General features: G+C 41.9%; 1 protein-coding gene across 3 annotated transcripts in view; it reads left to right on the top strand.

Annotated features, from left to right (window-relative positions):
- Positions 1-3,579: 3,579 nt before the first annotated feature.
- Positions 3,580-15,797, top strand: part of LDLRAD3 (low density lipoprotein receptor class A domain containing 3) — a 277,401-nt gene continuing 265,183 nt past the window's right edge. For all 3 annotated transcript variants that reach the window (XM_060261850.1, XM_060261849.1, XM_060261848.1), the window contains exon 1: positions 3,580-3,805. In XM_060261850.1, the coding sequence (XP_060117833.1) occupies positions 3,772-3,805 (34 nt within the window). In that variant the 5' untranslated portion in view covers positions 3,580-3,771. The remainder of the gene's footprint in view (positions 3,806-15,797) is intronic.

Genomic DNA, 15,797 nt, shown 5'->3' with positions numbered 1-15,797 from the left:
AATAATTGAGCTCGGCACAAGGTCACAGATGCAATCCAGGCTGCAAAGTAAGCCTTCTTTGTGACCCTCACTGCCATCTCATAGGCCCGCATAAATGACCTATAAGATGTTCTAGCCACTTCATCACAAGTATGCTACCACTGCCTTTCTAGTCGTCTAAGCTGCTGTTACACCGACTGTAGTTCCAGGGTATACTGCAGCGCGAGTCATGAGTGGGGGTGAAGCGGATGCCGTGAAGCAATCTTGTTAATGGTCATGGAGAGCCAGTCATTCCAAGTCTCTGTGAGATCTAACAAGTTGCCAGGAGGCCAGGGATCTCACAAAGCCATCTGAAGCCACATTGGGTCCATCAGGCTATGCAGGCGAGCTAAAACACGCACATTGCCAAAACAGGGGTTTGGTGGGATATCCATACAGAGAATAGTGGTCTGACCATGGCACTACCTTGGCAATGATCTGGTCCGCTGAAACTCCCGCTGCAAAGATCAAATCCAGCATATGCCCAGCCTAGTGGATGGGGGCTGATACATATTGAGAGAGTCCTAGCATCACCATGGATGACACTAGGTCTGTCGTCCAAGTAGAGGCCGTGTCATCAAGCATGGACATTGAAGTTGCCCAACACTATGGGCCGAGGGTGCTTCAGTGCACAGCCCGCTGCAGCCTCCATCAGGGACGGTAAGGCACTGGCTGGTGCATTAGGCATACGCAGGGCTTTTTATGAAGGAAAGGCCCAGCAGAAATTCATTTGAATATTAGGCCACACCCTTGACACTAAGCCAGCCAGAAGAGTATTCCTGCTCAAAAAAAGCCCTGGGCATACGGTACACCAGCCAGATTGCCAAACTCTTCCCAACATCCCAAGCCAGGCCAACACACTCAATGCTGGTGATCTCTGGGTACGGGAGTGCCTGGAAGGAGTCAGCCTCCTGTATGAAAATTACCACTCCTCGCCCCTGCCCGCTAGTCTGTGCTTAGAGGAGTACTGAGAACCTGGGAGGAGCTACTTGGGAGAGAGCTACTGTTTCTCTGTCTTGCACCTAGGTCTCAGTTACATAAGCCATTGTTTAGAGACAATGCAAACAGGACAGCAGTACCACAGAGAACAGTGCTACTATTCCTCCTGAATACACATACACACACACTATCATCAGTGCACAGCATGAGATACTATTATTCCTGTGTTACACTTGCATTATATACTGTGTAGAAACACAGAACATTTACACATTAATAATAATAATAATAATAATAATACTTTTTATTTGTATCCCGCCCTCCCTGCAGGGGCAGGCTCAGGGCGGCTCACAACATATGAATACAATACAATATAATTATAAAATTATACATAGTACTTACATTTTATAGTTATAAAATCGACATAAATCCATTTACAAATTGTATTAAAATTAATTGTGGTGCTATAACTTAGATCTTTAATACATTCTGTGGCTAAAAACATCCAGCAGCACTTCCTTAGCTCAGCATTAGGTGAAGGCTATTTTAAAGAGGTAGGTCTTACAGGCCCTGCGGAATTGATCTAAGCATCGCAGGGCCCGTACCTCCTCCGGGAGTTAATTCCATAATAGTGGGGCAGCAATTGAGAAGGCCCGATCCCGGGTGGTCTTCAATCTGGCCTCCCTTGGTCCGGGGATATTCAGCTGGTTCTTCCCTGCTGACCTCAGCGCTCTCTGGGGCTCATATGGGGAGAGACGGTCCCTCAGGTAGGCAAGTCATTGGAGAAGAGACTGATTTCTAGTAATCTAATGTTAATAACCACATTTCTTCCTTGAATTACAATATGCTAATCTAGGCAACAAAAATCAGAGTTGACAAGCTGATTGATCTCTTAGGTGCAGATTCAGAGATCTTAAAACAGACATTTAATCCTTGCTCTCTGAACACTGTAAGAGGGCCAGTTTGGTGTAATGGTTAACTGCATGGGCTTCTTCCCATGCAACTGCTGGAGTGAACTTGGGTCAGTCATAACTCTCTCCAAATTGTTCTGCTCAAGACTCAAGAGCAGTTCTTGGACAGCTCTCTCAGCCCCACCTACCTCACAGGGTGTCTGATGTGGGGAGGAGAAGGGAAAAAAGACTAAACTGCTCTGAAACTCAGAGTGAAGAGTGGGGTATAAATCCAATCTCCTCCTCTTCACTCTGAATCTCTACACTACTTCATTCTTCTGACGTCTTCACTATATGATATAATGTACAATCTATTTAGCTGTCTAATGTACAGATCTCTTTACATTCCCATGTCCCCACAGTACTCTACCACAGGTCTCTTTGTTTCATCCCCCAAGAAATCTCTGTATCTTAACTTTTGCCTCCCTTATTACCCATCCCACAGATCTTTCTGCATTCCCATCTATTAATCCCTTTTTTCTTCAGTTATTTTTCTGAAGACTCTTCTATTTTATTTCTCATGTTGAATTAAGCATAATGCACAGGAGCTTCACAGTCTCAGCAATTCACACTTTTTCAGAAGCAAGAAATGTTGCATGCCTAGCTAGAAAAAAACTGGCACTAACTCCACCTCACAGCTTTGAATTCACCTCTGAATGCCTCTTGCCTTGAAAACCCTAGGGGCTTAAGTCAGCTGTGACTTCAGTACTTTCTACCACCAAATATAGAGCAATACAGACTTACTGATGCAGCCATTCTTCCAACTACACCTTAACTTTCCAAGGGCTTAAGCCAGTACAGTACAGTACAGTACAGTTCATACTGCAGAGGAAGATGAATGGACTTGCACTGCACCACTTTAGATTCAGGTGGTGCAACTGAAGAAAAAAGTACCATAGCAGTAAGAACACTTGCCCCCTCCCCCTTGCTTTCAGTTTCATTTGCAGGGAATTTCCAGCATTCAAAAATATAATTCTCCAGGATCCTCTACCTACATAAAGTGGTATGGTCCACCACATAATTCTACACTCTCTCTGTGGCATATTGAACAACCTCTTAATAAACTTAGTTGTTTTCTGATGTATGCAATAAAAAGGGACTGAATCTGAGACAAGGTTTTAAGCCCAGGCTAAACCCCAGAAAAATACGAAATCTGCATGTGGACACAATCATTACCTCCCCACCCCCCACATGCATGAATATCTATTGAGATGTCCATTACGGTATACGGAGTTTACTCTGAAGTAACTTTAAAACCAACCAAGCCTTATTCTGATGTACATTCCACTGACTTTAGTGCGACTTAAGTCCGAATAAGCATACTTAGGTTTACAGCAGAGAGGAGTATGATCCTATCCATATTTACTCAGAACAGAGGTAAGCTTCACCAAGTCCAAAAAAGAACATTCTCAAATAAGTGAGTATACATTTCTATCAGGCAGCTTCCACACAATCAGGAGCATTTGCAGCTTCTCTACTTTTGTTCTTTCAAAAGTGTTACAGAAACAGACAGACAGGTTTGCGCCTGCGGCAGGTCGGCGCTCAGGAAACTGGGGCGCCGCAGGTCAGGGCAGAGAGTCAGCCTGGGATCAAGAACACCGCCGGGGCGGTGCAACGGCAACCCTCTTTGCAGTGTTTGCGTCTGTCTGTGTATGAGAGCCTGCAGAGACGGCTGGCTGGGCGTGAGGGTCCGGCTGGCTGGCTGCGAGGGAGCCTCCCCCTGTCCCTCCTTCTCCTCCTCCTCTGCCCGCCTGCTTCCCCGCACAGCAGCCTGGGCCTGGGCCGGGCTCAGGCCGAGAGTCCAAGGCGGTCGGGGGAAAGCCCCGAAACTTTACAGAGTGGCGGCGGCCGCCACGCTGAAGCAATGTGGCTGCTATGGCTGCTCTTGGGCTCGGCTGGTGAGTGGAGGCGACGGGGGAAGAAAGAGGAACTAGAGGGGCTGCTCAGCGCTGGAGAAGGGGAAGGCGAGCAGGAGGATTGCTGGGGGGAGGGGGGAAGGGAAGGGACGGCGAACGTAAGCTGGGACGGACCTCTCATGCTGTACGAGCCGGAGGGAGGGACCTTGAATAGTGGCGGCACCTCACGCCCCTTGCTTTGTATCTTCTCAGGCTGTGGGCAAAGAAGGGGGTGCTTTGCAGAGATATGAAGCCCGGGGGGTGGGGGCAGAGAGTAGTGGGGATTTGAAACGTACTGAGGCTTCTCCAGAGAGCGAGTGTCCTCCCATAATAAACCACATGTGAGGACCTGAGGTGTATTTTGTTCTGTTTTGTCTTCGACTGTCCCCCATATGGGTCTCAATGACATAATAGGAACAATTTCTTTTGTGGGGTGTGTGTGTGTGTGTGTTTGTCTTGCCACTGAGGCGGGTTTGTCAGAGAGTCATGCCAGCTCTGAGTGTGGGACTGGATATAGACATTGTTGTTTGATTCTTAAAAGTATCAACAGACGTTTTAGTTTAGAGAAGTGGCTTTCAATTATTGTGCCCTCTAGCAGCCCAGGTTGTTTGCAAAACCGTCAATCCTAGAAGGGAAGAAGAGTATCAGCTTTGGTTTGTAGCATGAGATTGAAATCCTCCCTCTCTTCTTGGAGAGTTACTTTAATTCTGTGCTGTAGTTTCATAGACTGAAAGGCCTGGCCACCATCAGTTAATAAGACTTCTAAAGAGTCTATTTTGGATTCTTCATTCTTAATTCTTACCAGTGTTCCTTCTAAGCTGGGTTAACATGAGCTAGCTCACAGATTCTTAGCCTGCAGCTCACACATTTTTGTCTTAGCTCAGGCAGGATGACCCTAGAGCACTCTAATTTATGCAGTATCTCACAACTTTAATGCCAGTAGCTTACAATGTTAAGACCAGTAGCTCACAAAGTAGAATTTTTGCTCACAAGACTGCAGCTTAGAGGAAACATTGATTCTGACATGAGAGAACTTCCAGTAAGGTGTACTTAAATTTGTCTCTGGTGAAAAGAAGTATAGGGGCATGTGCCTATCTCGGAAATCTGCCCAACTCAATTATATCACAAAGTTGGAAGGATTTGAAAGCTGCTAACTTTGTCACAATACAGAATCCTCTACCCAAGCTATGCCCATGCAGTCCTGACCCCAGAGTGCCACAGTTTCCTTGGAAGGCATCTAGCTCCAGATGACTCAAGGAAGCAAGTGCAATTTTTGGGAAAGGCATCTTAATAGTGCTAGAGGTCCTTGACATGTGAAGATATGGACTGGAGAAACCAGGATCAGTGTTGACGGAATCTGGCTATAATCCAGGACTGAATGCTATAGTGCAGTCCCTGTGGCAGTCAAAACTTTTAGTAGGCAAAGTGGCAGTGAACAAATTGCAAGAGAAATTGTCATTTTATTCAGAAAACTTTCATTTTAAAATATATAGAAACCTCAAAGAATGTAACTGAAGCAACATGGGCTTTCTGATGTCCTCAAATGATGATGTGTAGATGTTTGGAAACTATTTAAAATTTATGTTTCTGTTCCACCCCCACCATGAACAAGACATTTCAGTGCCATTTCTAAGTACTGGACTATGAAAATGTTGGTAAAATTCAGTGTTCTAATAGCCTTCTTCACACATCTATACTTTTTTAACCCAAATTCAGCTTTTAATACAAATGCAAGCTTCACATACAGAACTATTCTGCTTGCAGCTTGATATAACGTTTGCAGTATCCTTTACAGATACATTTAACAGCACTGAGCACTGGTGTTGGTGCTGAAAATAAATCTCTTATTGTTAGATACATCTTTTCCTCTTTGGTTTTCCATTTCCATTGAAGCTAACTGATTTGTCTCTTATCCATATATGTACTTGATAGACCTGTAACAGTGATACTTTACTATAGTAGATGTTGGCGGAAGTTACTGAAGGTGTACAAAGAATTTAATTGTACCAATGTTGCATTAAAAAAACCTTTGGGTGCAAAGCTAAAGTACAGTTCTTTCATCTGTTGCACTATATAAAGCACACCTTTTCTTCCTTTCGTTATCATCTTTTGTTGCATTCTTTCAGTGAATGGTGTTCACAGATATCTTTGTTTTAAGTTCTCATTAGTGCTGTACCTTAATCAAGGCCATGTAATCTGGAAGAATTGTAGCCAGGTACCGCGTGAGCAGTCTATGCTTTGACTGTTCCATAAATGAGTGGTTACTTTCTTCTTTGGTTTAGGAGAAAGTATAATAGATAAATGTCAAAAGTAGTAAAAGTAAACGGTAGGAGAACTATCAAAGATTTCAGGTTTTCACGGCTGGTAACATCATTAGAGTTTGTAGAATCTTTCGGAGAACTGTACCTTTTGAAATGGTGTCAGTATTGGAGTTCTGTGAGAATTTAACCCTGACCATGAAAGTGTGCAAAAAAACCCCCTTTCTGTTACTCTGACAAGTCAGATGTTCTCTTTAATATTTCAGCTGTTTGTCTAGTGAAAATATGCCTAGTCATTTAATTTTTCCCAAATATCTAATGTCCTTGACTGTCATATTAGAAAGACAATGGTTGCAAGGGGGAGGGGTCGCTACATAATGTCACAGTACTTTTCATTCTTTGCTGATGGAATTCTGTGCGGGGGAGTGCCTCTTAAATATTTTAAATTGCCTTCTGAATGGCAGCTTCTTGATAGTTGTAAGTCATATGAAGTCAATGGGCTTTGTTTGGCTCAGGTTTGTTTGGAATTCAGAACATTATAGACTCTTCAAACAATGCTGCTGGATTACTGCAAAGGTCATGCTGGAAAATTCAAATTTTATATCTCGGCTAGAGTTTAAATCTTTGGAACAAAGTAAACTGATGAAACTGTATGTATTTGTTCCTTGTATTTGTCATTTCGTACAGTGGTTATATGACTCCAAACTTCAATTTACACACCAGTCACTCATGGTATCTAGTATTTCCCCTCAATTTCATTCACTATATCAATGTTAACTTCAGCAGATGCTATCATACCTTTGACAATATTCTTTAATTTAGAATTACCTCCAAAAGGGGATCCATTATTTTTGAAATTAACTATTTGATGAGTGCTTAGAAAGCATGCTGTTTCTGAGTTGTTTGCTGCTGTAACATATGTGTTTTGTATTCATTCAAATTAATTAATTTCAGAACATGCTGGACAAGATGACACCCATGACGAGTGCTGCATTTCTGTCATGCCACTCCCCCATTCCAGTCTCTCTGTTGTCTTCAATGTTGTCATCATTTCTTGATCAAAGGACAGCTCAGTTCTATGTTTGTCTGATAGCTGTGTGTATGATAATTTGTAGGTATCATGATGTGTCTTACAATACAGATTCCATAGCTCCATTCATTCATGTCTAATATGACCATAAATGAAAGTTAAGAGTTTGCTATTCTAACCTTCACTATATTTGCTTTTCTAGTACAGAAAAAGTATTCATTTTTTGTTGCTTCATTAACATTTAATTCATCTGGCATTCAGTTCTTCTGTATTTTGAGTTAGATTCAAAGCTCATTTTCTACTGGCCAAAGGGACAGTTTTCACTGATTCCCTCCTCTGCTGCAGGCCCATGTTTTGCCTTCATGCTGTTCCTGAGGGTTTCCTGTGCCCAAGGATCAGCATTTCATGGATTTCAGTATGCAGCAGTAGGAAGGGGTATTTGCAAAATGAATAGAAAATAATCTGTGGATTCAGTTATTTCATAATTAAAACGTGCCAATTCATCCTTCTGAAATCTAGTGGCTAGCATTCGTTTCTAAATCATTATGGCTGACTTCTGAAATTAACAGAAATTGTAGAGCAGGATCAATAAAATAGCCTCAGAGTTTGCTTGAAAATGCTTTTCCAATGGGTAAGTGAAAAACTAGTAGGAATATGTATCTTCTTCAGAAGCTTTGTTAAAGCTTATATGTGTTATAAGGTGAAAATGAAAAGTCAAATAGATTCCTGACTTGTCTTGCTGACAACTTCCTTTTCCAGAAAATGAAGAAGGAAACAAGGGGATCTGCTATCTTGGATTTGATTCTCACCAACAAGGAAGAATTGATTGAAGAAGTGGAAATAGTGGGCACCCTGGGCAGTAGTGACCATGTGATTTTGGAATTTACAGTCTTAGGGAAGGGGAAAGCTATACGTAGTCAGACTTATAGGTTGGACTTCAGAAAGGCAAACTTCAATAAACTTAGAACTATGCTGGGTAAAATCCCATGGTCAGAAATACTTAGGAAGAAGGGGGTTTAGGAGGGGTGGAACATTTAGAAAGAATGGATGTGATTACTAAGAGCCAGCATGGGTTTCTCAAGAACAAGTCATGTCAGACTAACCTGATCTCTTTTTTTTAGAAAGTGACTACCTTGCTGGATCAGGGGAATGCTGTAGACGTCGTTTATCTTGATTTCAGTAAGGCTTTTGATAAGGTTCCACATACTATCCTTGTTGACAAGTTGGTAAAATGTGGTTTGGATCCTGTTACCGTTAGGTGGATCTCTAACTGGTTGACGGATTACACCTGAAGAGTGCTTGTGAATGGCTCCTCATCCTCTTGGAGAGGAATGACAACTGGAGTGCATCAAGGATCTGTCCTGGGACCTGTTTTGTTCATCATCTTTATAAATATTTGGATGAAGGAATAGAGAAAATGCTTATTAAATTTGCCGATGATACTAAATTGGGAGGGGTTGCAAATACAGTAGATTTACAGGGGTGGCCAATGGTAGCTCTCCAGGTGTTTTTTGCCTACAACTCCCATCAGCCCCAGCCAGCATGGCCAATGGCTGGGGCTGATTGGAGTTGTAGGCAAAAAAACTTCTGGAGAGCTACCGTTGGCCACCCCTGCAGTAGAAGACAGAAACAGGATACAGGATGACCTTGACAGGCTGGAAAACTGGGCTAAAACCAATAAAATGAATTTTAACAGGGATAAATGTAAAGTTCTGCATTTAGGTAGGAAAAATCTCATGCATAGTTATAGGATGGGAGAGACTTGTCTTAGCAGTAGTATGTGTGAAAAGGATCTAGGGGTCTTAGTGTATCATACGCTGAACATGAGTCAACAGTGTGATGCGGTGGCTAAAAAGGCAAATGCAATTTTGGGCTGTATCAACAGAAGTATAGTGTCCAGATCACATGATGTGATGGTATCACTTTACTCTGCTCTGGTAAGACCTCACCTGGAGTATTGTGTTCAGTTTTGGGCACCACATTTTAAGGCTATAGACAAGCTGGCACAAGTCCAGAGGAGGGCGACGAAGATGGTGAGGGGTTCGGAGACCAAGTTCTATGAGGAAAGGTTGAAGGAACTGGGGATGTTTAGCCTGGAGAGGAGGTGGCTGAGAGGTGATATGATCACCATCTTCAAGTACTTGAAGGGCTGTCACATAGAAAATGGTGTGAAATTGTTTTCTGCGGCCCCAGAAGGTAGGACCAACACCAATAGGTTGAAATTAAATCAAAACAGTTTCCAACTCAACATTAGGAAGAACTTCCTGACAGATCAATTCCTTAGTGGAACAGGCTTCCTTGGGAGGTGGTGGGCTCTCAGAGGTTTTAAAACAGAGGCTAGATGGCCATCTGACAGTGATGAAGATCCCAATTTGGGGAAGGCATTTGTGGGTTTCCTGCATTGTGCAGTTGGTTGGACTAAATGACCCTGGAGGCCTTTCCAACTCTATGATTCTAAATTCTAAGGACGTTTGCCTGGAAGTAAGCCCTACTGAATAAGATGGGGCTTTCTTCTGAATAGACCAGTTATGACCATTTCAACCCTCCAGATCCATCTTGGTATATGATCTTCATTGTCAATATACTTCTTGAAATATTCTTTTCAAGTATCTGCTGTCTTTGTGGCTTCCTTTCAAAGGGAATGAGTAAATATAGCCAATGGTATAAATTAATTTTTCCATTATCAGTGTTAAAGCTGATAAAATACAGTGTTTATTGCTTGAAGACAGATGTTCCCCTGGCACCCTCCAAATGAAGGCACCCACCAAATGAAGGTTCAGCTAATTTTATATATTCAAATGACCGATCAATGTGATTGCTTACTATCCTATGGGCATGCTGTGCTAGGCAGCCAATCATGGCTGCCTGTTATGAGAAGGTCCAACTCTGTCTCCAAACTTTGCCAGCACTTTCTCTGGCATTGCTTATCCTCACCTACATATGCACTATGTACTGAGAAGTGCCAAGCCTCAGCTCTCTCCCTAGATGTGCCATAAGGCCCCTACCAGGTTTGGAACAAAGCAGCTTAGCACAAAGGGTGCTCCTCCCCAGTGCCCCCAGATGTGTGGTGTGTGATAGCCTCCACCATGCCAGATGCCTCCATTTCTCTCTACCAAACTGAACCACCTGCTCTATTCCTTCCAGGTAGCTGTAGCCTAACTATTATATAACTAAAGATTCATCCATCTGGGAGATCACAAAGCAGGCACAAAAAGTTTTTTTCCAAAATACAATCAAATGAAACCTCCAGAATTCCTGCTTGACCCTATAAAATAGTGACCAGCTAATCCTGTGCTATTTCATAGGAGGATGGTTGGGCTAGCCACAGTGACAAAAAGCTATATGCTGTTCTGTACCTATTGGCTGGAGACCCCACAGCCCTAGACAACATGGGGTTGAAGCAAAATGATTCATGGCATTAATGCCGTGAATGTCCCCTGCTGGAAGATAATAAACATTTACATAGTTCTGTTCTATCTTGATCACGTGGGTTGATATTTTTTGGCCATCTGATCCATGTGTTAGTAAGCTGAAGGCTAGGCTATTATAAGCTCTGTATAGGATAGCTAGTGAGGACAATTTATAAATTTCAACTAGTGCAAAATCCAGCAGCTAGCTGATATTAATTAGATGGGTCTTGCTGGTGGGTACTGTAGCTTAATGTAGTTTGTGTGGTTCTTCTTTCACTCTTAATTTCATATCCTGCTTCTTTATATCACTTCAGATGAGTAATCCCTTTTCCTGTTAGGATATCTTTTAAACTTGAGGTGTGCAGCCTGTCTTCCTGCCTTTCTCAGTACCAGCAGACTATGCTATGACCAAGATTACTCTGGATCCACACTCATTTAATGAAGACTGACTAATGTGAATGCTGAAACCTTTGATCTTGAGTAAAGAACTGCTGAGGACACAATGTTTATAAAAACAAACAAATAATTTTAATAATCATATGAAAATTAGAATAATTTGTCATTTTTCTCAGTCTCTAGCCTGATCCTGGCAAAGCATATAATCAGTTGAAGGAGATTTTTATAAAAGACACAACAATAAATCTAACCCTTTCTGATCTTATCAGTAACAGCTTCCTTGTCTATCTCATTTTACAAATCCCTGCCTATCTAGTCTAGCCCTTCCTATAATGCTCTTCTTTCCTGAAAACTCATGCCTCTCCTCAGCGTCTCTGATATATATTGCCTCTCTGTCACATTCTCTCATCTCGTCAGAACAGGTTACTCCTCTGTCTTTCTCATTCTGTCACTTCACTTTCTACATACATACTTTCTCCCCTCAACCAATCTCCTTCCTGTAACCTGTTGTCAAGATCTATGTACATAATTCACAACATTTTAGGGCATTATTTAGAGATTATATATAAAGAAAAAAGTTACAGTCCAATTGCACCTTTAATAATGAAGTTTTATTCAAGGTATAAGCTTTTGTGTGTACACACACACTTCTGATAGAATGAAATGGGAGAAAAGTATTCAAATTTACAGTCAGGGTTGAGAGAAAAAAACAAATTAGCATATAACATGATGTAGACATTTTGAGCCAAAGCAGGGAACCAAGCAAAGTGCACAGGGTCAACAGCTGTATGGATCCAATTAAGGGAAAGCATTTGAAGCAATAAATGTCAAAATAGGAGATAAGTGTGTAACAGAATCTTTTCTAGTTGTGGGGAAGTTACCTTTCTGATGCCCATATTATATATGCATTATATCATAGCGGCTTATTAGGCCTGTTTGGAGAACTCTGAACTAGTTGCCAAATTGTTTCTAAATTCAAATTAAGGTTCTGGTTGTTCCCTTTATGTCCTTGGATCTACTTACCTACAGGACCACCTGTCTCAGTGTTAGCCACTGCTAATATATCAATATAGCAAGTCCCGGTGTTGAATAATAAGAACATAAGAACATAAGAGAAGCCATGTTGGATCAGGCCAACGGCCCATCAAGTCCAACACTCTGTGTCACACAGTGGCAAAAAAAAATTTATATACACACATACACTGTGGCTAATAGCCACTGATGGACCTGTGCTCCATATTTTTATCTAAACCCCTCTTGAAGGTGGCTATACTTGTGGCCGCCACCACCTCCTGTGGCAGTGAATTCCACATGTTAATCACCCTTTGGGTGAAGAAGTACTTCCTTTTATCCGTTTTAACCTTTCTGCTCAGCAATTTCATCGAATGCCCACGAGTTCTTGTATTGTGAGAAAGGGAGAAAAGTACTTCTTTCTCTACTTTCTCCATCCCATGCATTATCTTGTAAACCTCTATCATGTCACCCCGCAGTCGACGTTTCTTCAAGCTAAAGAGTCCCAAGCGTTTAAACCTTTCTTCATAGGGAAAGTGCTCCAGCCCTTTAATCATTCTAGTTGCCCTTCTCTGGACTTTCTCCAATGCTATAATATCCTTTTTGAGGTGCGGCGACCAGAACTGCACACAGTACTCCAAATGAGACCGCACCATCGATTTATACAGGGGCATTATGATACTGGCTGATTTGTTTTCAATTCCCTTCCTAATAATTCCCAGCATGGCGTTGGCCTTTTTTATTGCAGACGCACACTGTCTTGACATTTTCAGTGAGTTATCTACCACGACCCCAAGATCTCTCTCTTGGTCAGTCTCTGCCAGTTCACACCCCATCAACTTGTATTTGTAGCTGGGATTCTTGGCCCCAATGTGCATAACTTTGCACTTGGCTACATTGAACTGTATCTGCCACGTTGATGCCCACTCACCCAGCCTCAACAGATCCCTTTGCAGTGCCTCACAATCCTCTCTGGTTCTCACCACCCTGAACAATTTAGTGTCATCTGCAAACTTGGCCACTTCACTGCTCACTCCCAACTCTAAATCATTTATGAACAAGTTAAAGAGCATGGGACCCAGTACCGAGCCCTGCGGCACCCCACTGCTTACCGTCCTCCACTGCGAAGATTGCCCATTTATATTAACTCTCTGCTTCCTATTACTAAGCCAGTTTTTGCTCCACAAGAGGACCTGTTCTTTTACTCCATGACTCTCAAGTTTTCTAAGGAGCCTTTGATGAGGAACTTTATCAAAAGCTTTCTGTAAGTCAAGGTAAACAACATCTATCGGGTCACCTTTGTCCACATGTTTGTTCACCCCCTCAAAGAAATGTAACAGGTTAGTGAGGCAAGATCTTCCCTTGCAGAACCCATGCTGAGTCTTCCTCAATAACCCATGTTCATCAATGTGCCTACTCATTCTGTCCTTGATAATGGTTTCTACCAACTTTCCCGGTATTGAAGTCAGACTGACTGGCCTGTAATTTCCCGGATCTCCTCTGGAACCCTTTTTAAAGATGGGGGTGACATTTGCTACCTTCCAGTCCTCAGGAACGGAGGCAGATTTCAATGAAAGATTACAGATTTTTGTTAGAAGATCCACAAGTTCAACTTTGAGTTCTTTCAGAACTCTCGGATGTATGCCATCCGGACCTGGTGACTTATTAGTTTTTAATTTGTCTATCAGTTGTAGGACCTCCTCTTTTGTCACCTCAATCTGACTCAGGTCTTTCAACACCCCTTCCAAAATTAGTGGTTCTGGGGCGGCCAAAAAGTTCTCATCTTCCACAGTGAAGACGGAGGCAAAAAATTCATTTAGCTTCTCAGCCATTTCCCTATCCTCCTTCAGTAATCCTTTTACCCCATGGTCATCCAAGGGCCCCACTGCCTCCCTGGCTGGTTTCTTACTTCTAATATATTTGAAGAAAGTTTTATTGTTGGTCTTTATGTTTTTTGCAATATGCTCCTCATAGTCCCTTTTTGCCTGCCTGATCACAGTCTTGCATTTGATTTGCCACAGCCTGTGTTCCCTTTTACTAATCTCACTTGGACTGGTTTTCCACCGCTTAAAGGAGTCCTTCTTACCTTTTACAGCTTCCATTACTTTGTTTGTTAACCATGCAGGCCTTTTCTTATGCCTGTTTGTGCCTTTCCTAACTTGTGGTATGTATTTTATCTGAGCTTCTAGGATTATAGTTTTAAATAGCGTCCAAGCTTCCCCAAGGGTTTTGACCGTATGTACCTTTCCTTTCAGTTTCCTCCTCACAGGCCTCCTCATCTCAGTGTATTTACCCCTTTTAAAGTTAAACGTGGTTGTGGCGGTCTTTTTGGACAACTCCCTATTTATACAAACGGTGAAATCAATAACATTATGGTCACTGCTCCCAAGCGGCGCAATCACTTTTACATCTCTCACCAAGTCTTTGGCATTACTTAGGACCAAATCCAGGATCGCCCCACCCCTGGTAGGTTCTGAGACCATCTGCTCCATAGCACAGTCATTGAGAGCATCAAGAAACTCAATCTCTTTCTCTCGACCAGAACACATATTGACCCAATCAATCTGTGGGTAGTTAAAATCACCTATTACGACACAGTTTTTACGTTTAGCCGCTATCTTTAAGCCTTCCATCATATTATAATCGTCCTCTCTCTTTTGATTTGGTGGGCGATAACAAACTCCCATAGTTAAATTTCCTTTTGGGCCCTCTATTTCAACCCAAAGCATTTCTAAAAGTGAATCTAATTCTCTGACCTCAGTCTTACTGGACCGTATATCCTCTCTGACATACAGAGCCACCCCACCTCCAACCCTTCCCTCCCTATCCTTCCGATATAGCTTATATCCAGGAATCACCATGTCCCACTGATTCTCCTCATTCCACCAAGTTTCTGAAATTCCCACAATGTCTATGTTTTCTCCCAACACTAAACATTCCAATTCACCAATTTTACTTCGAACACTTCTAGCATTTGCATACAAACATCTATAATTTCCCAGGTGAGCTAGGTCCGCCACCTTCCTCCTGCCACCTCGAGACTCTGGCAGACAGTCCATATTGTTTGTCGCCTTCACAGTGGACAACTCTGGTCTGTTACCCGGTAGAAAAATAGCAGCTAACCCTTCATCTCTTTGAGACGAGTCCTCCCGAACCAGAGACATTTCATCTCCTGTCGGCTTTCCCCCAAGATTTAGTTTAAAAATAGAGAACAGAATTCAAGGCCTAACAAGTTGTATGATTATTTCGCCAGTTGCTGTTGTTTTAAGACCTTTTTAAACAACAAAGAGTTTTGTTTGAAATATCTGCAGAGTTTGTTGTAGAAATCTAGCCTTCTAAGACAAAGACAATTTCTCCCACACATTATAATATGCCTGCTGACCTTCAGTTTTTCTTTGTAACAATTTATTAACTGAATCTTATCCTCTTCAAGATTTTTTTTTGCTTGTTGCAATTCTAGCCAAGCACTCTGGTTCCTTTTTGTTGCTGCACATAGAATGTTTATGAATGAATCTTTGTCTATAATGAACTATATCATCTGCAGATACCTGGATATATTGTTAAATCATTGTTGATTATTTATTTTACAGTAGCATGCTGCTACTTAGTTCATCTTTTCAGAATCATTGTTACAGCAGAAGAGGATAATTGGGAGCTAAAAGAAATTTCACCCACCCCCAAGTTAAATGAGTACATAGTAAAGAAATTATTATAGGTTTTTAAAGCTAACAGCAGTTTTTAATGCTATATCAGTCAAATAATCTTCCAAGGCATAGAAGCGTCTTGATAGCATTCTATATAGCAAATCCTTTTTTTTTTTGTATGTTACTAATTATCACCAGTAATTTATAATGTTGGTATATATGTCATCTGGCCTGAGCTTTTATTAA

This window comes from Heteronotia binoei, chromosome 21, assembly GCF_032191835.1.
Source record: "Heteronotia binoei isolate CCM8104 ecotype False Entrance Well chromosome 21, APGP_CSIRO_Hbin_v1, whole genome shotgun sequence".
Classification (NCBI taxonomy): Eukaryota; Metazoa; Chordata; class Lepidosauria; order Squamata; family Gekkonidae; genus Heteronotia; species Heteronotia binoei.
Note: the sequence above shows the minus strand (reverse complement) of the source record. Positions and strands in the feature narration are given on the sequence as shown.